General features: G+C 46.2%; 1 protein-coding gene across 1 annotated transcript in view; it reads right to left on the bottom strand.

Moving 5' to 3' along the window:
- Positions 1-25,824, bottom strand: part of LOC144601779 (ubiquitin-like modifier-activating enzyme 1) — a 234,740-nt gene that overhangs the window by 112,816 nt on the left and 96,100 nt on the right. The window contains exons 19-20 of the mRNA XM_078414193.1: positions 12,040-12,229; positions 7,312-7,400 (exon numbers count right to left, since the gene is read on the bottom strand). Of these exons, the coding sequence (XP_078270319.1) occupies positions 7,312-7,400; positions 12,040-12,229 (279 nt within the window). The remainder of the gene's footprint in view (positions 1-7,311; positions 7,401-12,039; positions 12,230-25,824) is intronic.

The following is a 25,824-nucleotide window of genomic DNA, read 5'->3' as shown; positions in this document are numbered from 1 at the left end:
TTTCTATGCCAGATTTTTAGTGCCTTCCTTCATGAAGACAGATATAAAGTAATTGCTTAATTTATTTTCCTTCTCATTGTATATGACTAGGACTTTATTCCTTGGAGCGCAGGAGGCTGAACGGTGATCTTATAGAGGTGTGTAATGTAATGATAGGGTGAATGAACAGAGTCTTTTACCCAGGGTATGGTAATCAAGAACCAGGTATAAGGTGAGAGGGGCAAGATTAAAAATAAGCCCGAGGGGCACCTTTTTCACTCAGACTGGTGGGTATATGGAAAGAGCTGTCAGAGGAGGTAGTTGAGGCAGGTGCTATAACAGCACTGAAAAGACACCTGGACAAGTACACGGATCGGAAAGGTTTGGAGGGATATGGGTCAAATGTGAGCAAATGGGACTGGCTTAGATAGGGCATCTTGTTTGGCATGGGTGAGATGGGCTGAAGGGCCTGTTTCCGTGCTGTATGATTCTATGACATCCTTGTGATTTCTTCTCTCAGTCTGTTAAATGACTCGCATTTGCCCTTGCAAAACGTTTTCTTTTCCCATCCCAGTCTACCAGCTGGCTTTTATTATACTCTCCAGCATAGTTGTCTTGCTTTTACTTTTATCATGTTCTCAGTCTTCCTTTGTTGGACTCTTAAAACATTTCCATCCCTCAGGCTTAATGCTTTCTCTGGCAACTTTGCAATCATCTTCCTTTGATTTAATACTATCTTTTATTGCTTTAGTCAGCCACAAATGAATCATTTTTCCTTTTGGGTTTTTGTAACTTAAAGGAAGATATCTTTTTATGCATTATTTCTTTAAACGCGGTCTACTTTCATCCTTTCAATACATTCCATCAACCACAATCCTTTCAGAAATCTAAACTAAGGAAACTATGAAGTTAAGACCTGTTTTTCTATTGAACTAAACTTTAAAAAACGTTGCAAAATTCTATCATTGTCCGATCATTCTTCCTCAAAGGCTTGGGAACAGCACAATTATCAATTAACCTGAGTTTGAGTTTAGCTTATTGTCATGTGTGCCGAGGTACAGTGGAAAGCTCTTGTTGTGTGCTGACCAGTGTTTCCGTCTGCAAGAATCAAGAGTGTTTAATTGTCATATGTATTGGAAATGGAACAATGTAATTCCTACTTGCTGCAGCTTTGCAGTCCATTTACATGATCACACATGCAAAACCCAGAGGTTTAAGGTGAGAGGGGCAAAATGTAATATGAACCTGAGGGGCATCCCATTTCAAATCCTTTTTAACTTATCTCAATCAGATGTTCAATCTTTCACGCTCATGGCCACACAGTGCATAGGGTGGCACAGCGGTAGAGTTACTGCCTTACAGCAACAGGGACCCAGAATTCGATCCTGACTACGGTTGCTGCCTGTACGGAGTTTGCACATTCTGCCCGTGGGTTTTCCCCGGGCGCTCTGGTTTCCTCCCACATTTCAAAGACGTGCAGGTTTGTAAGTTAACTGGCTTCTGTAAATTGTCCCTAATGTGTAGGATAGAATTAGTGAATGGATGATCGCCGGATGGTACAGACTCGGTGGGCCAAAAGGTTTGTATCCATGTTGTATTTCTAAAACGAACGAAAACTAAAACACACAAATAAATATACGGTAATCAATAATGCAATAAATTATCAATAAAACAGGTAACCAGACTGTAATAGAGCTAAACATAAGTCTGTGGGGCAACCAAAACAAAGATCATATTTGATGAGGTAGTGGTTAGTGTTGTGTTCAATGATTGTGGATGATCAGCCATGATCACAGTGAATGGCAGTGCGGGCTCGAAGGGACGAATGGCCTCCTCCTGCACCTACTGTCTATTGTCTAATCACCCCATACTCCAGCACTACCCCAAGCACCAGGCCAATTTCAATTTTTACTGAAGCCAATTAACCTACAAACCTGTACGTCTTTGAAGTGTGGGAGGAAACGGGAACACCCAAAGAAAACCCAGGCGATCACAGGGAGAACGTACAAACTCTGTAGTCAGGATCAAACCCTGGTCTCTGCCAATGTAAGGCAGCAACTCCACCGCTACACTACTGTGCTGCTTATGGGGGTAAACGAAGAATAAAAAAGGTTTAGTTAAGCATTCGTGCAAATGGGTGTTGGATGGCTAGTGCTGATCGGATGAGCCGAATAGACAGCATGTGACTTTCAGTCCGAAGAAGGGTCTCGACCCGAAACATCACCCATTCCTACTCTCCACAGATGCTGCCTGTCCCGCTGAGTTACTCCAGCATTTTGTATCCACCTTCGATTTAAACCAGCATCTGCAGTTCATTACTACACATTTTGCATGCTCCACTGAGAAATCTCCCTAAGGTATGTCCGTCTCTCTCCGATGAGAGTTCTGCATTCACTTGTTCCATATCTCTCTACATCATCGTCTATATCTCTCGTTTCCCTTTCCCGTGAATTTCAGTCTGAAGAAGGGTCTCGACCCGAAAAGTCACCCAATCCTTCTCTCCAGAGATGCTGCCTTTCCTGCCGAGTTACTCCAGCGTTTTGTGTCTATCTTCGGTTTAAACCAGCATCTGCAGTTCCTTCCTGCACATTCAGACTGCATTTATGCTGTATAAGTGCAAGATGGTTCGGGATGTCCCGAGATTGTGCACAGTGCTACATATCCAAATCTCCGTGCTGTTAACTTTATCTAAACCCGTTTCCTTACTGCCACTGGGACAGCCAAAGAAAACTCTTTTTAAACAGAGCACTTTTGAACTCAAATAGGATTGAGGCAAACAGACCTGTACAATATCCTGACATGAAACCTCTTCATTTCCTGGAACAAGTTCCAAATTGGTTGGAATCAAGATCTCAGCCATTGTCCCATCCCCATTGCAAGTTGGATCAATTTAGAATTTTAACAAAAAACATTTGCAGCTTCTCCACCTTTGACCCTAAAACATCCGTTTAACCTCTGGAGCAAAATGAAAGAGTTTAACGGCCGCAGGTCAATTGTGATGCCGCAGATTGATGTATTACCTTCTCAATAAGAGAATAAATCCATCAGGCTAGTGACAGCACTGTAATCTGCCACAGTCCCTATTTTAATAATAGCATTCCCTAACCCTTCCTCTTAAATACAAACCTTTCACTTGCAGAATTTTTTGATTTTCATTTTGGTTAGACAGACACAGCTTTGGGGTCAGATGTTATTAAATGTACTTGGAAGGCAACCACCTCGTGATAATGTTATGGCACGAGAACATAAGAAGCAGACCATTCGGCCCTTAACAGTGTCCCGTCGTTCCAACAAGATCATTGTTGGTGTTCCACATCGCACACCATCACAGGGCGGCACAGTGGCGCAGCTGGTAGAGCTGCTGTCTCACAGCTCCACAATCGATCCTAACCTCAGTTGCTGTCTCTGCGAAGCTTGCACACTCTCCCTTGCGACTGCGTGGGTTTCCTCCGGTTTCCTCCCACGACCCAAAGAAGTGCGGGCTTGTAAGTTAATTGGCCTCTGTAAAATCATCCCCTAGTGGTTGCGAAAGTGGAATAACATGGAACTGGTGTGAAAATTGGTCTGCGTGGACTCGCTAGGCCAAAGGGGCCATCTCCGTGCTGCATCTCGTAACCAAAATTAAACGCTATTTCCCAACCCTGTTCCTAAATCTTATAATTCCTTTACCTCAAAATCTATCCATCAGCTTGAAATACATTCAATGCCTGTCTCCACAGCCCTCTCAGGCAGAGATTTATCATCTCTGATTGACAGAATTTCTCTTTATCTTACCACGAGTGCGTCTACCTCTTAGTTTTGAGATTACCCCTTATTTTGAGATTGCGTAGAGAAGGGATGCAATAGTGGGATAATATAGAGCCAGTGCGAACCGTTTGGTCGGCATGGACGTTGCGGGCCAAAGGGTCTGTTTTCCATGCTGTATCGCTAAAACTAAATTGGCGATTTAATTTTAGTGAGAGAAAGGGAAGGAGAATGAAAAGCAGAGAGTAAGAATGAATACATTGTGAAGAGCAGAGGCCGAGGGCCAAGAAGAGTTACAGCAAAGTGCAAAAGGTGATGGGCAAAAGAACGAAGATAAAGGAAGCGAGCAAAGAATGAGACGAGCAAGTGTGGGGAGAAGAACGAGAGTAATGAGAGAGAAGAAATAAGGATGGGGTGGGCCGAAGGGCCTGTTTCCTTCCTCCCTTCCTATCATTACTCCACCTCAAGAATTGTCGTCATTGGGAGCGTAGTTCTTTTGAGAAGATCTTAAAGGATTTTGAAATGCACAATGGAAAAGCCAAGTGTATTCTTTTTTCCCCTATTTACCACTTCCTCCTCGATAACCTACAGCACAGGAGCACCTCAGGGTTGTGTTCTCAGTTCCCTGCTCCACTCACTCCCACGACGGTGTAGCCAGACACAGTCCCAATACCATTTTTAAATTCACCGTTGTTGGACGAATAACAGGTAATGATGACAATAGACATTAGACAATAGGTGCAGGAGTAGGCCATTCGGCCCTTCGAGCCAGCACCACCATTCAATGTGATCATGGCTGATCATCCACAATCAGTACCCTGTTCCTACCTTCTCCCCATACCCCCTGACTCTGCTATCCTTAAGAGCTCTATCTAGCTCTCTCTTGAATGCATTCAGAGAATTGGCCTCCATTGCCTTCTGAGGCAGAGAATTCCACAGATTTACAACTCTGACTGAAAAATGAGTATAGGAGGGAGATTGAAAATCTGATTGAATGGTGCCAGAACAACAATCATGGTCTCAAGGGCAGCAAGACGAGGGAGCTGATTGTTGACCAGAAGAGGAAATCCAAGGATTCATACACCTATCTTCATTGACGTGGTCGGTGGAGGAGAGAGTCAACAACATTAAGTTTCCGACCACGAATATCTCTGAAGATCTGACCAAGAACCAGCAAACTGGTGCAATCATAAGGAAAGCCCATTAACACCTCCACTTCATTGGATTCTGTATGTCGACGAATACTCCCTGGAGCTTCTACAAGGTGAACATGGACAACATGTTGACTGGGTGCATCAAGGCCTGGTTCGGCAACTGGAAACGCTCAGGAATGAAGATTACAGAGAGTGGTAGACATTGCCTAGTCCAGTCTGGTACTGACCTCCCCACCATCGAAGGGATCGATAGGAGGTGCTGCCTCAAAAAGGTAGCCCAGTATCAACAAAGACCCACACCACCCTGGCCACACTCTCATTTCACTCCTACCACCTGCAAGGGGTACAGGAGCCTGAAAACCATGACCCCCAGGTTCAAGAATAACTTCTTCCCAGCAACCATCAGGCTCTGCACAACACTAACCTCAAGTATGAACTTCTACAGAATGCCTGAGACTTTGGATCTTTGCACTAACATTGTGGTTACAAATGTTTTGATTTTTTGTTTATTAGATACTATATATGTGTATTGAGTTTACAGGCCTGTTATGCTGCTGTAAGTAAGAATTTCATTATTCCATTGTCAGTACATACGATAATTAAACATTCTTGACTCGAGTTCCAGACTACTCAGCCAGTGGAAGAGTCCTGACCTGAAGCATCATCAGTCCATTTCCACCTACAGACGCTGCCAGACCTGCTGAATTCTCCCAGCACTTTGTGCTCTGCTCCAGATTCCAGCATCTGCAGACTCTTGTGTCTCTTTATGACAAAATTGCCATCCCAGGAATCAGTTTCATGAATGTTTGTTGTTCAACCTTAATAGTGAGTACAGTAAAACTTCAGTACACCAGCATCATTAGGACTCTGTTTGTGCTGAACTTTAGGCTTTACTTTTAGAGATACATCGTGGAAACAGGCCCTTCGGCCCACTGAGTCCATGGTGACCAGCGATCACACTGTACACTAACCGACACACACTAGAGACAATTAACCTACAAACCTGCACGTCTTTGAACTGTGGGAGGATACCGGAGCACCCGGAGAAAGCCCACCCGGTCACAGGGAGAACGTACAAACTCCGTAAAACAGCACCCCTCGTCAGGATCGAACCCAGGTCTCTGGTGATGTTTGACACTGGAGTAACAGATTTTCTTAAAAATTGGATGTTATTTTACAACCAAGTAAACCTGTTTTGTCTGGATCCTGTTACTGAGTCAGACCAAAATACAAAGTGCTTGAGGAACCCAGCAGTTCAGGCAACATCTGTGGAGGGAAATGGACGGATGGGTCATGTCCGAAAGGTCCTGAAGCGAAAAGTCATCTGTCTATTTTCCTCCACAGATGCTGCCTGGCCTGCTGAGTTACTCCAGCACCTGTTTTTTTGCACCATATTCCTGTTCCTGTTCCATACTCATCATTGTCTTTGCATCAAGAAATATTCTTCTTAAATGTGTAGGAAAATAACTGCAGATACTGGTAAAAATTGAAGATATCACAAAATGTTGGAGTAACTCAGCAGGCCAGGCAGCATCTCAGGAGAGAAGGAATGGGTGACATTTCAGGTCAAAATCTGAAGAAGGGTCTCAACCCGTAACGTCACCCATTCCTTCTCTCCTGAGATGCTGCCTGGCCCGCTGAGTTACTCCAGCATTTTGTGATACCTTCTTCTTAAATGTGTTCAGTTGTCCTGGCCCTTTACTATCTTCTGAGGTAGAGAATTCCACTCTGAGTGAAAGATCTTCTGCAATGCCTGACTCAATATCCCAAGACTGTGACCCCTGACCATAGACCTCTGGCCTTGGAGAAAATATCCTCCTTGCATCCAGTGTGTTGAGTCCTGTCAGTGATGGTAGTTTGGGGTTAATAACACCAACACAACAAACTAGTTCGTCTTGCCCTCAGTGGTGCGAGCACGTCACTGAACTAATTGCATGAGCACCACAGGACTAGAGTAGAGGTCAGCTGAGATCAGGAGTACTCCACTGAACTTGTCAACACAGAGGGCCTACAAGTGGTAGAGCTGCTGCCTTACAGCGCCAGAGTCCCAGGTTCGATCCTGACTGTGGGTGCTATCTGTACAGAGTTTGCACGTTCTCCCTGTGACCACGTGGGTTTTCTCCGGGTGCTCCGGTTTTCTCCGACATTCCAAAGACGTACAGGTTTGTAGGCCGATTGGCTTCTGTAAATAATTCCCAGTGTGTCGGATAGAACTAGTGTATGGGTGATCGCTGGTCTGTGTGGGCACGTTGAGCCGAGGGGCCCGTTTCCACACTGTATCTCTAAAACTTAAAAAAAACCCGAATGGAATCCAAAGGCCTGGATGGATGGAGGATGGAATACCAAGAAAACGAAGTGGGAAGGAGAAGGAAAAAAATAACTTGTTTAAGCCGAACGTTACCAATGAATCAGCAGTAGGTGTGGCTGGATTTACCTTCTCAAAATCAATGGGGTGCATCTCACATCCACTGAAGGCTTCACGGGAAGAAAGGTTCTTCTTCAGTTTTTCTAAATGGTTCTCATCTGCACCAGGAAACAATAAGAAAGTGAGTTTGGAGCAAGTTAATAGGGAAAGAAAATACACTTGCTTTTCTATTATGCATTTCACATTCATTTAAGATCTTCTCCAAAGCACTATGCTCCGAGTGACTCAAATTCTTGTTGTGGAGTCACCTTTGATTGATTAATTGAAAGATGCAGCATGTAGGCAGGCCCTTCGGCCCACCGAGTCCATGCCAACCATTGATCACCCGTTCACTCTAGTTCTACGTTATTCAACTCTCTCATCCACTCCCTACACATGAGAGGCGATTTACAGAGGCTAATCAACCTACAAACCCGCACTTATTTCAGCAAGCACCCGGAGGAAACCCATGTGGCCACAGGGAGAACTTAGAAACTCCACAAACAACAGCCGAGGTCAGGATCCAACCTGGGTCTATGGCGCTGTGAGGCAGCAGCTTCACCAGCTGTCTCACCGTGCTGCCTGTGTCAAATCTATTTTATTATGTTAGAGAAGAAATGTAGAGACAAGTAAATGCTGATGCTGGTTTACATAAAAAGGGACATAAAGCGCTGGGGTAACTCAAATGATCAGGCAACATCAATGGAGAACGTGGATAGGTGGTGTTTCAGGTCCGGACCCTTTTTTCAGACTTAGAAGTTCTTCATAGTAGGCATCCTTGAGGTGATACAAGGAACTGCAGATGCTGGGTTACCAAAAAAGACACACACAAGTGGCTGGATGAACTCAGCAGGTCAGGCAGCTTCTCTGGAGAACATGGATGGGTGACGTTTCGGGTCAGGACCTTACATCAGACTGCAAGACTACTTCAGTGCACAGGAAACCTGGTCTTAGGACCTTTTACACACACTGATTAGAGCAGTCTGACTAACATCACTTCTGAAAGACAGTCTCTACAGCAATGCTGAGCTGCCTAGAACGGCATTGGATATCCACACTCCCTTCAATTTAGTCCTCAAATGGAGTGGGATTTGAAGCTCAATATTCTGGTAGAGATGCAGAGTTTGGTTTAGTGATACAGCTTAACCCACCGAATCTGCACGGACCAATAATCACCCTGTACACTAGTTCTATCCTACACACTAAGGACAATTTACAGAAGGCAATTAACCTACACATCTGTACATCTTTGGAGGAAACCAGAGCACCCAGCTGCCTGACCAGTTATGTAAACCAGCATAAAATCCAACGCGGTTACAGAGGGAACGTACAAACTCTGCACTGACAGTACCCATTGTCAGGATCGAACCCGGGTCTCTGGCGCTGTAAGGCAGCAACTCTACCTCTGCACCACCCCAAACTAGAGGTCTAGAGTGTTGTCAACTAAACAAAGTCAGTACACCATAAGTTGGAACTAACGAGAGCTCAGTCCTACTTTGTAAGTAGAGTATACCTTAGCTTTATCCTTTAAATAACGTTTTGTCTTCTTGCAGCACAGTGGCACGGCTGGTAGAGCTGCTGCCATACATTGCCAGAGGCCCAGGTTTGATTCTGACCTCGGGTGCTGGCTTTGGGGAGTTTGCACGTTCTCCCGGTGACCAGGTGAGTTTCATCCAAATGCTCTGGTGTCCTCCCACATCCCAAAGGACGACGAGTTTGCACCTTAATAGACCACTATAAAATAAAAGGCCCCAAATGTGTAGAGTGTGGATGGATAAGTGGAATAACATGGGACTAGAGCGAACAGGTGATCGATAGTCAGCATGGACCCTGTGGGCTGAAGGGTCAAAACTAAAACTAAAACAAAATCAGGAAAATTCACATGGCCACAAATAATCAGATATTTGTGCATTTAGAGTTAAATAAGATTATTTTGGTTTCTGTCGTCTGTTGGAGTCAGCTATTTTATTGCCTGCACTCCAATACTGGACCAAGGTGTTGGTGAAATGATGCAGAGGGCAGTAAATAGATATTCTCAGCCCCCTGAGGCGGTTAATGAAAGGCAATTGTGCTCCAGCCCGATAAACTGCTGACACGCTGTTTTGTTGAATTCAGCCTTGGGTGTTTAATGTCCGTTCAGCAGGGGAAAATCACCCAGGCATTTAAAGAAAAAATATTAAAGCATTTTGTGTCCGCAAATGGGCACGCTCACATATATCAGAGTGAGCGCTCTGACAGTAATGAGAACCAGCTACACTCACCCAAGGACATCGTCAGAGCGTGTCTACTTGACTATTTACACAGCCGATCTCATCACTTGCAGACTCAATGGAAGCTTTTTAAAAAGTTTAGTTTAGTTTGTTATTGTCACGTGTACCGAGGTACAGTGAAAAGCTTTTTTGTTGCATGCAATCCAATAGGCGAAAAGACTATAGATGATTGCAATCAAGCCGTCAACTGTTAACAGATGAGGATAAAGGGAATAACATTTAGTGCAAGATAAAGTACTGCAAAGTCCGATAAAAGATAGTCCGTGGGTCTCCAGTGAGGCTGATGGCAGGTCAAGGCCGCTCTCAGTTGCCTGGTTACGGCTGGGAAGAAACTGTCCCTGAATCTGGATGTATGCGTTTTCACACTTCTGTAGAGTGAAAAGCTTTTTTGTCGTGCTGGAATAACACAAGGAACTGCAGATGCAGGTTTGCGGGGGGAAAAGACACAAAGTGCTGGAGTAACACAAGGAACTGCAGATGCTGGTTTGCAAAGAAAAGGCACAATGTGCTGGAGAAACACAAGGACGACAGAAGCTGGTTTACAAAAAAAAGACACAAAGTACTGGAATAACACAGCAGGTCAGGCGGCACCTCTGGAGAACACAGAATGGTGACGTTTTGGGTCGGGACCCTTCTTCAGTCTGAACAAAGGTCCCAACCAAAATGCCACCTATCTATGTACTGCAAAGATGCTTCCTGACCTGATGAGTTACTCCAGTACTTTGTATCCTTCCTTGTTCTTGCTTTTTTGAAAAAGAAATAGTGCTGAATTTACATCGCTACCAAGGCACCACAATCTAACTCCAAAACCTGGACATCAATATTTAGAGTTGCTGACACAATTTGATAAGGTTTTGGACTATAAATCACGATCGCTACAAAGCTGTGGCTCTTTTCACATATTATGAACACAGAACAAAAAGACAATCCTGGCTCAGTAAAACTTCCAAATATTTGGGGGAGAATAAGACTATTGAGGCTTAGAACTAATGTTAGGATCACAGTCCAATAACTGGGCTTTCTTTCTCACAAGTGACTAGCTCCAGGCAAAATGATCTGGTGCAGGAAATAGTGTTGGTCAACCATTTTCGTCAAAGAAATAGGAATCAGTGTGAAGACCATTCTTGATGCATTTTCAGGCAGTTCGTTTGCTTGGCTTGTTTTAAGAGTTCAAGGAACAGGTTATTAGCCCGACTGTTTTTTATGTCATAGTTTGTGGAATCCAATGAGAAGAATATCAAGGAGGCAGAAACAAAGAACATCATCAGCCTGAGGAAGGGTCTCAACCCGAAACATCAACGGGTCTGCATGGCCAGGCTAAGAACTCAACACCTGTAACAACTGGGAGTTAAAAATGGCACTAAACTTGACAACTTTTCACACTGTCTCAGTGTACTATTCCTATACACTTGCACTGTATCGAAGATGTGCTGTATCATAATCATACTTTATTAGCCAAGTATGTTTTGCAACTTACGAGGAATTTGATTTGCCATAAGTGATAGTTGTATTGAACTGTATACAAAAATGAATGTCACTGTACCCCGGTACATGTGACAATAAAGTACAATTGAACCATCATGCTCCCCAGAGATGCTGCCCGACCTGCTGAGTTACTCCCGCACTTTGTATCCTTTTGAGAAAAGTAATAATGCAGCCTGGACCATCCATATTGAAACAATGGCCATAAAAGCCCACTAAAGCCTCTATTTCCTTAGAAGGCTTAGGAAGTTCAGCATGTCCTTAACAACTCTCACCAACTGCTACAGATGCGCCGTAGAACGCATTTTATCGGGATGCATTGCAGCATGGTTTGGGAACAGCTGCATCCAAGCCCGCAAGAAATTGCAGAGAATTGTGAACGCAGCCCAGACCATCACACAAACCAACCCTCCCTTCCATTGACTCCATTTACACCTCACGCTGCCTCGGCAAGACCACCGGCATAATCCAGGGTGAGTCACACCCTGGACACTCCCTCTTCTCCCCTCTCCCATCGGGCAAGAGCTATAGAAGTGTGAAAACGCATACCCCCAGATTCAGGGACAGTTTCTTCCCAGCTGTTATCAGGCAACTGAACCATCCCACCAACAACTAGAGAGCAGTCCTGAGCTACTATCTACCTCATTGGAAAGCCTCGGACTATCTTTGATCGTACTTTACTGGAGTTTATCTTGCACTAAATGTTATTCACGTTCTTGTACACTGTGGATGGCTCAACTGTAATCATGTATTGTCTTTCCACTGACTGGTTTGCATGCAACAAAAGCTTTTCACTGTACCTCGTGACAATAAACTAAACTCAGCTCAACTCTGATGGAAACAGAGGCTTTTGATGCAACTTTGCTTTCGATTGTTACACAGCTGAAAGGGAATACAAGTGTCATCGACTAAAGAACAATGGAGTGTTACCACCATCTCCCATTCGTGTGTGATTACCAACATAACACTCACAAAACACAGAGAATGGTCATAAAGTTAAACCTACCCACTGAATCTTCAGCTGCTTCCATTTCTTGGTCATTGGTGTGGATTGTGACCCCTGACTGTGGGGTGAATGACGGAATGACGACAGACTGAAGGATCTGCTGGATTACAACTCTGTCCTTCGACCCTTTTATGGAATAGTTCTCCGCGAAAAGGTTTGATGCGGCCACGATGTAGTCCATGTGGAGTGGCTATTATAAAAGGGAAAACACCATGTCATTAAATATAAGCACTGCATGGAACACTGATTAAAATAGGGGTGCAACTTCATGAAAGAAACAGGATGAAACCAGCCAACCTTTAATCTTGTCCTGTGGTTAGTCAGTCATAGAACTATATGGGTAAGAAGGAACTGCAGATGCTGGTTTAAACCAACGATAGACACAAAAGGCTGGAGTAACTCAGCAGGACAGGCAGCATCTCTGGAGAGAAGGAATGGGTGACGTTTAGGGTTGGGACCCTTCCTCAGACCAACTATATGGATTGAAACAGGCCCTTTGACCCAGCTTGTCCGTGTCGACCAAGTTGACATTCTAGGCTAGTCCCAATTGCCTGCATTTAATCCATAGCTTTCTAAACCCTTCTTAATGCGATACCTGTTCAAATATCTTTTGAAAGTCGTTATTGTATCCACTTCTATAACTTCTCCTGGCAGTTCATTCCAGATATGGACCACTCGGAATGACAATGTTGCTCAGAGGTCCCTCTTAAATCTCTTAATATGTACTTATTGACTATGTACTAAATATAGCCAATGAACTGGCCTCAATTTATAGAAGCCATTTAACCTACAAACTGCACGTCTTTGGAATGTGGGAGGAAACCGGAGCACCTGGAGAAAACCCATGTGATCACAGGGAGAACATACTGCGAACAGACAGAAGTCAAGATCGAACCTGGGTCTCTGGCGCTGTAAGGCAGCAATTCTACCGCTGCGCCACCGTGCTGCCCCATTTCGCTAGCATGCAAAACAAAGCTTCTCACCGCACCTTGGTACCCATGACAATAACAACACCTAAACCTAAGAATTGTGATAAGCTGTCTTTTGTCTCAAACTGTTTTTGTTCATATCAACTCAATCGGACGCTACCTTTCACCGGAAGAGAAAGGGGGAATACTTGGACATAGAAGGATGCCATTCAGCCCGTCAGATCCTGCGCCAGCAATCCCTTTGGTCTCATTCCTTTTCTCCTTAGCTCCTGTATCTCTCTCATCTCAGTCTGAAGAAGAATCTTGACCAGAAACCTCACCTATCCATGTTCTCCTGAGATGCTTCCGGGCCTGCTGAGTTACTCCAGTACTTTGTGTCCTTTCAGGCACGAGTGAGATACACTAGGCTCAATTTTCTCATGCCAATCAATACCTGAATACAAGAAATGCATCACCAAAAAAATACCACTCAGAAGCGAAAATGTGGTACGTAAACCATTCATAACGAATCCTTTTTTGGAAATCTTGAGATACTGGGTTTGTTCATGCCTTGTTAATTTGAAGTGGGAATTTGTTTTGCTTTTTTTAAAAGAGATGCAGTGTGGAAACAGGCCCTTCGGCCCATCGAGATCACACCGACCCCACGGTCACCCACACTGGCTCTATCCTACACTAGGAACAATTTACAGAAGCCACTTAACCTATAAATCTGCACATCTTTGGAGCATGGGGGGAAATCGAAGCACCCGGAGAAAACCCACGTGGTCACAGGGAGAGAACGTGCAAACTCCGTACAGTCAGTAACCCTAGTCAGGATTGAACCTGGGTCTCTGGCAGCAGGTTACTACCAAGGCCAAGCAGTGAAAATATCATTCAAAAGACTTAAACCACTTTTTGGAAACCTTGAGACGTTGGGATTTGTTCACACCTTGTTAATTTGAGGCGGGGAATTGAAAACAGGAAAAGTAAGAAATACGTACGCATTATCATAGAGGAAGCGGCGGGATTTATGAAAATCTAACGAATGAATACGGATGAATCATTGAAACTAATCACACAGCTCCCATACCGGTGAATTCTATTAACAAAAGGTAGAACCAGTCTATCTGGAATAAATGTTGAAATATAGGGCTTGTGGTTGATGCAATAGTTTAACAGAAAATACATTGGTTCCATAAAATATTTGCAGGTAGGAGTGTTCCAACTAGTCTTTTGCAGTTAGAACATAGAACAGTACAACACAGGAACAGGCACTTCAGTCCATCAGGTCTGTGCTGCACATCTCATCTGCCATACCCCCCCATTCCCCGCATATCCGTGTGTTTATCCAAATGCCACCTTCATATCTTCCTGGCAGTGTCTTCCAGGCACCCACAACTCTCGACAAAAACAAAACTCGCCCTGCACATCTCCTTTAACTTTACCCCTCTCAACTGAAAGCTACGCCCTCTCGTCTTTTCAGTCAGAGAGTTGTGAATCTGTGGAATTCTCTGCCTCAGAAGGCAGTGGAGGCCAATTCTCTGAATGCATTCAAGAGAGAGCTAGATAGAGCTCTTAAGGATAGCGGAGTCAGGGGGTATGGGGAGAAGGCAGGAACGGGGTACTGATTGAGAATGATCAGCCATGATCACAATGAATGGTGCTGCTGGCTCAAAGGGCCGAATGGCCGCCTCCTGCACCTATTGTCTATTGTCTTTTACATTTCTACCCTGATGAAAAAACTTCTGACCGTCTAACCCCATCAATGCCTCTAATAATTTAATGCACTTGAATAAGGTCTCCACTCAGTCTCTGGCGCTCTAAAGAAAACAATCCAAGTTTGTCCAACCTCTCCCTATAGCCAAACCCCTCTAATCCGGGCAGCAGTCTGGTAAACCTCTTCTGCAACATCTCCAAGGCCTTTGTCTCTCTTTCCAGTTACTGCCTGATCTACTGAGTTTTCTCGGCGATTTTTGGTTTTGTTTCGAGTCCATTGCTTTCTTACTCAGTGACAACAGTGGTTCTGACAAGCCCCGATTGACGTTACTTTCAGGGCACCACCAGTTTGACCACCAGAAAATGAAAATTAACGCCGTCGAGGGTTGCACTGAGTTCTGAAGGTGCATTGAGGCTGCAACTCTACCGCTGTGCCACCCCAACAATGAATTCCAACTCTTCATTGTCTCTCTGTCAAAGCGAGACATGGGTGGAACCACATTTCAGAACTCACCGAATGAGGTAACCAGGAAAAAGCAAAGGAGAAGTGGGTCAACACCCTCTTCTGCAAAGCAAATAGTGCTGCAGAAAATGAAAGTGGAACCAATTGAGGCTTCTCCATCTTCAGATGTGGCCTCATCTCCTAAATGTCGGGGAGAGGCCATTTACCATGTGAACTCCGCTAAAAATTCATAAGTTATAGACGCAGAATTAGGCCAATCCACCCATCAAGTCTACTCTGCCATTCAATCATGGCTGATCTATCTTCCCCTCTCAACCCCCTTCTCCTGCCTTCTCCCCATAACCCCTGGCATCCTTACTAATCAAGAATCAGTCAATCTCCGCCTTAAATATATACACTAATGGCCTCCACAGCCTTCTGTGGCAATGATTTCCACAGATTCAACACCCTCTGACTACAGAAATTGCACCCCATCTCTTTTCTAAAGATCCATCCTTTTATTCTGAGGGTAGGCCTCTGATCCTACACAGGTTTGTAGGTTAATTGGCTTCTGTAAATTGTCTCTAGTGCGAAGGGTAGTGCTAGTGTATACGGTAATCGCCAGTCATCTCGGACTCGGTGAGCCACGCTGTGTTTCTAAAGTCTAAAGTATAAAGGCTGTTGGCTTTGAACACTGTGCCTGCCATCGGGATTTGGTTTTGGTTATTGAAAGATACAGTATGGAAATGGGACCTTCGGCCCATCGAGTCCATGCTGACCACCGATCACCTGTTTACACTAATTCTGAGTGATCCCACTTTCACATATATTCCCAACACACTAGCAGCAAGTTACTGTGGCCAATTAACCTACAAACCCTCATGTCTTTGGGATGTGGAAGAAACCAGAGTGCATGGAAGAAACCCACATGGTCACAGGGAGAAGGTACAAACTCCACACAGACAGCACCCATGATTAAGGTAGAACTCGGGTCTTTGGCACAGTGAGGCTGCAACTCTACCGCTGTGCCACCCCGACAATGAATTCCATCTCGTCATCACATTTTAGGTAAAACAAAGATTCTTCTCGTCTCTCCTCAAATCAGTCCACTCGAGTGTGCAGCCAGTCCTAATTGCTCTGTATTGGCATGTGGACTCTATAGCAAAAGCCACAACCTTTTTTGCGGCACAGTGGCGCAAGGGTAGAGCTGCTGCCTTACAGTGCCAGAGACCCGGGTTCAATCTTAACATCGGGTGCTGTCGGTACGGAGTTTGTACGTTCTCCCCGTGACCGCGTGGGTTTCCCCCGAGTGCTCCGGTTTCCTCCCACATTCCAAAGACGTACAGGTTTGTAGCCTGATAGACACAAGGTGCTGGAGTAACTCAGCGGGTCAAAGGCAGCATCTCTGGAGAAAAAGGATGAGTGATGTTTTGGGTCGGAAGAAAACTGAAGAAGGGTTCCGACTCGAAAAGTCACCCATCCTTTTTCTCTGGAGATGCTGCCTGACCCACTGAGTTACTCCAGCACTTTGTGTCTAAACCAGCATCTACAGTTCCTTCCTACTCCAGGTTTGTAGGTTAATTGGCTTCAGTAAAATTGTAAATTGTCCGTAGTGAGTAGGATAGTGCTTGTGTACGGGGTATTGCGGGTCGGCACGGACTCGGTGGGCCGAAAAGCCTGTTTCCGCGCTGTATCTCTAAAGTCTAAAGACTCAAAAGCGATACAGCTGGCCATCAATATAAAACTCAATCGTTCTGAGAAAAATGTTTGTGAAACAACAATTTACAAAGACAGGAACAGTTAAAAAAACAGAGCTGGGAATGATAACTTTACAGTGGCAAACCTAAAAGAGAAAGAGCTATTTTAAGAGCCATTGCTGGGAGTAACACATTGTATCAGTTTCTACAATAATGGGCAAGTCGCAGCAAGCCTGCACTGAGGGTGTGATCGCTTGAAACCTAAGAGGAAAACAGAACTGTTCAGCTGGCAGTAGGAGATACCAGCCCAGGAATTCTAAAACCATAAAGTTACAAAGAGTGTACATGCTACAGACTGCCAGCCCACTGTCTCCAAATTCCATTGCTCAGCATAGGAGCGGTTGCATTGAGCATAAGAACATGGGGCAGCACAGTGGAGCAGCGGTAGATCCTGACTACGGGTGCTGTCTGCACAGCGCTTTCACATTCTCCCACATTCCGAAACGTGCAGGTTTGTGGGCCAACTTGCCTTTGTAAATTGTCCCTGGTGCGTAGGATGCAAAAGTGGGATAACATAGAACTAGTGTGTTGGTAGCACAAAATGCTGGAGTAACTCAGCGGGTCAGGCAGCATCTCTGGAGAGAAGGAACGGGTGACGTTTCAGAGTGAAGAAGGGTCTCGACCCGAAACGTCACCCGTTCCTTCTCTCCAGAGATGCTGCCTGAGCCGCTGAGTTACTCCAGCATTTTGTGATACCTTCGATTTGTACCAGCATCTGCAGTTATTCTCCTACAGTAAGTAGTGTGTTGGTGATTGTTGGTCGGCGTGGACCAGGTGGGCTGAACGGCCTCTTTCCACGCTGCACCTCGAAACTAAATGAACTAAAAATCCTACGGGTGATCATTCCAGGTGTAGATGCTCAGTGATACATATGACACAGTGCAGGAACAGGCCCTGTGACCCACAATGTTTGTGCCAAACACAATGCCAAGATAACTGATCTCAATTGCCCACACTTGACCCATATCCCCCGAATCCCTGCATATCAATGTGCCTATCTAAAAGCCTCTTTGTTACTATAGTTTCTGTGTCCACCGCCACTCCTGGCAGCGTGTTCCAGGTACCCACCACACACTGTGTAAAAAAAAACTTGTCCTGCACACCTCCTTTAAACTTTGCCCCTCTCACCTTAAACCTATGCCCTCTAGTCTATAGATTTCTCACTTTCCGAAGGCAATAAAACTTCTCCCTGTCTACCTGATCTTTGCTTCTCGTAATTTTATATATTTCTATCAGAGGAATCATGAATCATGCCTTTTCTCTTTACCGGCTCTGAGGAGATGTGTGGAACGATACTGCACAAAAGGAGGCCATTCAGCCCATCGTGCCGCGACGGCCCTTTAAAGGACCCCTCCCTTTCAGCCCTTCCTTGACTGCTCTGCAAATGTTCACCCTCTCCAGCATTTATTCAATTCCCTTTTGAATGTTACTATTGGTGTCAGGTTCCACCGCCCTTTCAGGCAACTGAAAGAGTCAAGAAACCTTCCTGATCTTCTTGGCCGTGCTTGTATTTTTATGTTTTCTAGCATCCTGCAAATGTCTCGTATCACTCGTACCCCAGTCATTTTCCCGCTCCCATCAAGCAGAAGATATAGAAGCCTGAAAACCCGCACCACCAGACTCCCCTCTGCAATCAGGCTTCTGAACGGTCCTTCCACAAGCTAGGGTGCTGTCTGATTCACCTCCACCCCATTGCGGACATTGGACTTTGTCTCTGGAACTGTAACGGTACAATGCTGAGAACTATATTCTGCACTCTGTATCTTCGCCTTCGCTCCACCTATTGTACATGAGTTTGGCTTGACTGTATTTTGTCTTTGTGTTTTTGTTGTTTTTTTTGTCTTAGTTGTAGTTGTGATGTGGTGTTTTGTGTTTGTGTACTATGTGTGTATGTGGGGGGGAGGGGGAAACTAACACTGTAAATATGTGTCCCTTCCGAACGGAGACCCGACCTTTGTTTTCTGGGCCGTGTCTCCGTTCCTGCTGCGGCCTACCATCGGCCCAACTCCTGGAGCTGTCAGCCTCCATCGGACTTACCATCCAAGTCCGTGGATCGGACTTACCATCACCGGAGCCGGCCGTCTTCGGAGGCTGCGGGAGCGGCTGCGACTTGCCTTAGGTTCGGGCCGCGTGGATTCCGACATCGGGAGCTCCGGCAGCGGCAGCATGTTCGCCCACCCCGGATCGCGGGGCTTGGGGCGCGGACATTTCACCGTCCGGCGCGGCCTAAGATGGCCGCGGGATATTTCTCTGCTGGGCGGGGGTTTCAATGTCGGGAGCCACGACCGCCCCGACGTGCAGCAACAGCGGCAGCGACAGCGTGTTCGCCCGCCCCGGATCGGACTTATCATCAGCGGAGCCGGCCGTCTTCGGAGGCTGCGGGAACGGCTGCGACGCGACGCGCCTTGGGCTTGGCCCGCTGTGGACCGTCCGGTGCGGCCTGCAACCACAACAACCTGACCGCGGGCGAGGACAGCAGGAGAAGGGAAAGACATTGTGGCCTTCCATCACAGTGAGGAGAGAGAGGACTGGAGGAGACTCACTGTGATGGATGTTTCTTTGATGGATGTTTCTTTTTTGTGTGTTTTTGGGGTTGGGTGGTTTGAGTGCCTGTTTGATGCTTTTATTGTTGGACTGTGTTTTTGGGGGTTTTGGGGTGTGTGATTTGAATGCCTATTTAATGCTTCTATTGTTGGACTGTGTTTTGGGGGGTTTTTGGGGTTGGGTAATTTGGGTGCCTGTTTAGTGCTTTTATTGTTGGACTGTGGGTGATTGAATTAACATTTTGTTCAAGATGGCCGCGCCGTTGTGTTTTGGCTGCCTGCCACTGTATGTTTCTTTTTTTCCTAGTCAGATGTGCAGCACTTTGGTCAACGTGGGTTGTTTTTAAATGTGCTATACAAATAAATTGACTTGACTTGACTTGACTTGGCAATAACAACCCAAAACCTAAACTTCATTTTGTTCCATTTTAGCTGCAAATTGCAATATTCACCTGATTGAAGATGGCACTACCTTATATTCTTTGTACAAGTCCCACCCAAGTGTGGTGAACACTATATACCAGCATTTCCACACTGAATTAAATTTCCCTGAAACATTACAATGGGACTGAATCACACTGGCCTTTATTTTTCCACTGCCTCTCTTTCATTTAAATCATTTTCTCTGTTCATGCAGTTTCCAAAACAGTTCCAGTTAATTACACTTGAAAAGAGTTTTGGGGATGGTCACAGGTTTCTAACTTAGAAACCTGATACCGTAGGTGAGGCATTATTTAAAAAAGAATCATCCCACATCGCTTTTGAAGTCCAATATTTTTTTCATTCACGTTCACGTCTACAGAAAATAAAAACGTTTTTGATTCTGCCGATGAATAGTTTCACAGCTCAGGCCACAGTGCCTCTCTTCCACTCTTGCCTCTCCACCATCACCTGCTCTTACTTTGCCATCTGCTTGTCTCAGGTCTATAAAAGGCAGAAATCTGACTCACATTATTTCTCTCAATGGGCAGGCTTGTGGTTTATCGCCTCAACCCATTTTCCCGAGCAGGTGCTCAAACAGAAAGTGCTGGGGTCAGTAAGAAGTTGCAAAGGTTCTTCCTCCTTGTGAAGACGGTGGTACAGCTCCAGAGACCCAGGTTCGATCCTGACTACGGGTGCTGGCTGTACGGAGTTTGTACGTTCTCCCCGTGACTGTGTGGGTTTTCTCCGGATGCTCCGGTTTCCTTCCTCATTCCAAAGACGTACTGGTCTGCAGGTTAATTGTCCCGAGTGTGTAGGATAGAACTAGAATATGGGTGATTGTTGGTCGGCACAGACTTGGTGGGCTGAAGGGCCTGTTTCCATGCTGTATCTCTAAACTAAACTAAACTAAACTAAACTAAACCGCCCCCAGTACCAGCTTAGTTGGGTCCCCTGCTAAGTGCGAAGAATTCGCTACATTTTTCACCAACAAAGTTGAGAACATTAGAATGAACATTTCCCCTCCCACCCGTGACCTAGCTGTCTCACTAGTCTGTTCATCTAAATTGGACTGCTTCCAACCCGTCACTCTATCCTCCCTTGCAAAGCTTGTCTCCGCTATGAAACCTGCAACCTGCCCCCTTGATCCTGCCCCCACTGCCCTTCTGAAGGATGTCATTGCAATAGCCGGTCCCAGCATCCTCTCTATTATCAACAGTTCTCTGGCCACTGGCACTGTTCCAACCAGTTTCAAGCACGCGGTGGTCCAGCCCCTACTGAAAAAACCTAACCTAGACCCCACCTTGCCTAGGAACTACAGACCCATTTCCAAACGGCCATTCCTGTCAAAAGTCCTTGAAAAGGCAATTCTAAACCAATTAGTGCCCTACCTGCACCAAAACACCATCCTGGAAAGTTTCCAGTCAGGTTTCAGAGCCCACCACAGCACAGAGTCTGCCTTGTTGAAGGTACACAACGACCTGCTTCTCGCCATCGACACCGGCGACTGTGCAATCCTGCTCCTTCTCGACCTCAGCGCAGCGTTCGATACAGTGGACCACACCATCCTTATTGACCGTCTCCGGTACGCGGTTGGCATTGATGGCACTGCCCTGAGCTGGTTTCGCTTCGTACCTCAAAGATAGGAGTTTCGCCATCAACATAGGCAGTTATTCCTCTGCTCCAGCTAGCCTCTCCTGCGGAGTTCCACAAGGCTCCATCCTAGGCCTCATTCTCTTCTCTCTATACATGCTCCCCCTTGGCCAAATCATTCAAAGGCACGGCATTTCTTTCCACTGCTATGCCGATGACACTCAGCTTTACCTCCCCCTGAAACCCAACAACCAGTCAAATTTAAACAGCCTCTTACACTGCCTTGAGGACATAAAATGTTGGATGGCACAGAACTTCCTCCAATTAAATGAGAGCAAGTCTGAGGTCATCCTATTCGGCCCCCCCGACTCCATCAAATCGATAACAGGCAGTCTTGGAAGTCTATCCTGCCTAGTCAAACCGCATGTCAAAAACCTCGGCATGATATTTGACTCTGCATTAAAATTTGATAAGCAAGTCAACGCTGTGGTAAAAGCCAGCTTCTTCCAACTTCGAACCATAGCTAAAATCAAACCTTTCCTCCAATACGACGACACAGAAAAAATCATTCACGCTTTCATTTCCTCCCGCCTAGACTACTGCAACTCCCTATACACTGGGATCAGCCAATCTTCCCTGTCCCGCCTGCAACTGGTCCAAAACGCCGCAGCGAGACTCCTGACGGGTACCCGTAAAAGGGACCACATCACCCCGATTCTGGCCTCTCTCCACTGGCTCCCTGTACGGTACAGAATCAACTTCAAGCTCCTCCTATTCACGTATAAAGCACTAAATGGACATTCCCCCCCCTACATCAAAAATCTTCTAACCCACCTCTCTAACTCCAGGTCCCTCAGGTCGGCCGACTTGGGGCTACTCACTATCCCGCGGTCTAGGCTTAAGCTCAGGGGTGACCGCGCTTTTGCGGTTGCAGCTCCTAGACTGTGGAACAGCATCCCTCTCCCCATCAGAACTGCCCCCTCCATCGACTCCTTTAAGTCCAGGCTCAAAACATATTTCTACTCCCTAGCGTTTGAGGCTCATTGAGGAGGCGCTGTGAACTGTTTGCGTGCTACTGTATGTTTCTTTTTTTTTTCCTTAGTACCTAATCAGATGTACAGGACTTTGGTCAACGTGGGTTGTTTTTAAATGTGCTATACAAATAAAATTGACTTGACTTGACTTGACTAAACTGAGAAAGACACAAAATGCTGGAGTAACTCAGCCGGTCAATCAGCATCTCTGGAGAAAAAGAACAGGTGATGTTTTAGGTCAAGACCCTTCTTCAGACTGAAGACCCGACTCTTTTTCTCCAGGGATGCTCCCTGACCTACTGAGTTACTCCAGCATTTTGTGTCCATCTTCAGTCTAAACCAGCATCTGCAGTTCCTTCCCACACATTTTGTCACCTGCTTGTGAAGAATTGATTTGATTTGCCCAGGTACTACTTTCCAAAACAACAATCACCTATTAAGTTGCAGAAGTACATGCCTCATGTAGAAGCCAAGTCATGAATCATAATCATACTTTATTAACCAAGTAGGTTTTGCAACATACGAGGAATTTCATTTGCCATAGACATACCAATAAAAAAGCAACAGGACACACAAAATAGAGAGGGGGGAAGAGGGGAAGAGAGGGAGGGGAAGGAGAGGATGAGAGAGGGAGGGCGAGGGAGGGAGGGGAAGAGAGGGAGGGGAAGGGAGGGAGGGGAAGAGAGGGAGGGGAAGAGAGGGAGGGGAAGAGAGGGAGGGGAAGAGAGGGAGAGGGGAAGAGAGGGAGGGGAAGAGAGGGAGGGGAAGAGAGGGAGGGGAAGAGAGGGAGGGGAAGAGAGGGAGGGGAAGAAAGGGAGGGGAAGGGAGGGAGGGGAAGAGAGGGAGGGGAAGAGAGGGAGGGGAAGAGAGGGAGGGGAAAAGAGGGATGGGAAGAGAGGGAGGGGAAGAGAGGGAGGGGAAGGGAGGGAGGGGAAGGGAGGGAGGGGGAGGGGAAGAGGGAGGGGAGGGGAAGAGGGAGGGGAAGAGGGAGGGGAAGAGAGGGAGGGGAAGGGAGGGAGGGGAAGGGAGGGAGGGGGAGGGGAAGAGGGAGGGGAAGAGGGAGGGGAAGAGGGAGGGGAAGAGAGAGGGGAAGAGAGAGGGGAAGAGGGAGGAGGAAAGGGAAGTGGAGAGGGAGGTGGAGGAGAGGGAGGTGGAGGAGAGGGAGGTGGAGGAGAGGGAGGTGGAGGAGAGGGAGGTGGAGGAGAGGGAGGTGGAGGAGAGGGAGGTGGAGGAGGAGAGGGCGGCACGGTAGCGCAGCGGTAGAGTGGCTGCTTTACAGCGAATGCAGCGCCGGAGATCCTGACTACGGGTGCTGCACTGTAAGGAGTTTGTCCGTTCTCCCCGTGACCTGCGTGGGTTTTCTCCGAGATCTTCGGTTTCCTCCCACACTCCAAAGACGTACAGGTATGTAGGTTAATTGGCTGGGTAAATGTAAAAATTGTCCCTAGTGGGTGTAGGATAGTGTTAATGTGCGGGGATCGCTGGGCGGCACGGACTGGGTGGGCCGAAAAGGCCTGTTTCCGGCTGTATATATATGATATGATATGATATGAGGAATTGGGCGAGGTGAGGAATTGGGAGAGGTGGAGGAGAGAGGGCAAGGGGTTGTGAGGGGGAGGGGAAGGGAAGGAGAAAGGTAGATTGAGCGTATAGGAGCACAAACACGTTCTGAATAACCACATCACTTCCCAACTGCCAAGAAAATCCATTAATTGGTTGACACACTTGCACGCACAGATCAGTGCCAAGGTTATTAAACAACAGCCATCATTCTTGCCAGGAATCTCAAACGAGTATGAACGAGCACACTTGCATGACTCTGACGGAAGATGCATTCTGTGCCGTGACTCATGCCTTTTTAAGAGAAAGGAGTGTTTTACTTTGAAACAGGGCAAGATTGCTACTGAGGATGATATTTAGTTCATACACTGGCATTAACTAACAGAAGCTCTTCCAGTAAATACACTCGAATCGACCTGACAAAATGGACAATTTCCTGCAGGTATGTCTGCATGTGCAAAAAGCAAAGATAGACACAAGGTGCTGGAGTAACTCAGAGGGTCAGGCAGCATTCCTGGACCACCAGTCTGAAGAAGGGTCTCGACCCGACAACGTCACCCATTCCTTCTCTCCTGAGATGCTGAGTTACTCCAGGTTTTTGTGATCCCTGGAGAAAAACGTTGGGTGACGTTATGGGCCGAGCTGCAGAAGGGTCCCGACCTCAAACGTCACCCGTCCTTTTTCTCCAGAGATACCGCCTGACCTGCTCAATTACTCCAGCATTTTGTGTCTACCTTTGGTATAAACCAGCATCTGCAGTTCCTTCTTTTTAAATTCTACTAGACCAAGTGGACCCGTTGGGCCCAAACCTCTCCTGCATTGGTGCAGCACCCTGTCCTCCCCCCCTCAACCTCCTCTCCCCTCTCCCCCCTTCCCCCCTCCTTTTAAACCTAAAAATGTGAATAACTTTTAAAATATAACACCGATTTCAATAAAACTACTTGCATTATCACTAAAGTGACAATGGTGAGTAAGGTGGGCCTAAAATTGTCATGCTATCGTGTACCGTTTTGGCTGAAGTTCAGTCACAAACAAGATAACAAACGAGAGTTTTAGTATATACTTGTAAGAAACAAATTCAGTCCAGCCAATTTGCACCCAATCAGCTTTCCCTGAAAATAAACAGAGTTCAGAACATAGAGTTACATCTACAGAGGAAGTACAGATTAGAATAAAGTGCAAGTGCTTCTACAAAGTAGATTGGAAGACCGGGAATCTGTCCTTAGCATATTCAGTGTCCTTACAAGAGTCGGGTAACAGGCACTTGGACAGGTACATGGATAGGAAAGGTTTAGAATATGGACCAAATGCGGGCATAGACCTGGGTTCAATCCTGACCTTGGGTGTTGTCTGTGTGGAGTTTGCACATTCCCCCTGTGACCATGTAGGATTTCTTGAGGTGTTCCGTTTTCCTTCCACATCCCAAAGATGCGCTGGTTTGTAGGTTAATTGGCTTCTGTAAATTGCCCCTAGTGTGCAGTGAATGGATGGGAAAGTGGGATCATGTAGAATTAGTGTGAATGGGTGATCGATGGTTGGCATGATCTTAGTGGGTCGAAGAGCCTGCTTCCCTGTTGACTGATTCTGTGACTCAGGGGGGCGGCACAGTGGCACAGCTGTAGGGTTGCTGCCTCTCAGCGCCAGAGACCTGGGTTCAATCCTGACAATGGGCGCTGGCTGTCTGTACGGAGTTTGTACGTTCTCCCAGTGACCACGCGGGATATTCTCTGGGTGCTCCGGTTTCCTCCCACACACTAAGGACTTACAGGTTTGTAGGTTAATTGACTTTGGTAAAATTGTAAATTTGCCCCA

Source organism: Rhinoraja longicauda, chromosome 17 (assembly GCF_053455715.1).
Source record: "Rhinoraja longicauda isolate Sanriku21f chromosome 17, sRhiLon1.1, whole genome shotgun sequence".
NCBI lineage: Eukaryota > Metazoa > Chordata > Chondrichthyes > Rajiformes > Arhynchobatidae > Rhinoraja > Rhinoraja longicauda.
The sequence above is the reverse complement of the archived record's forward strand: the minus strand, read 5'-3'. Positions and strand labels throughout refer to the sequence as shown.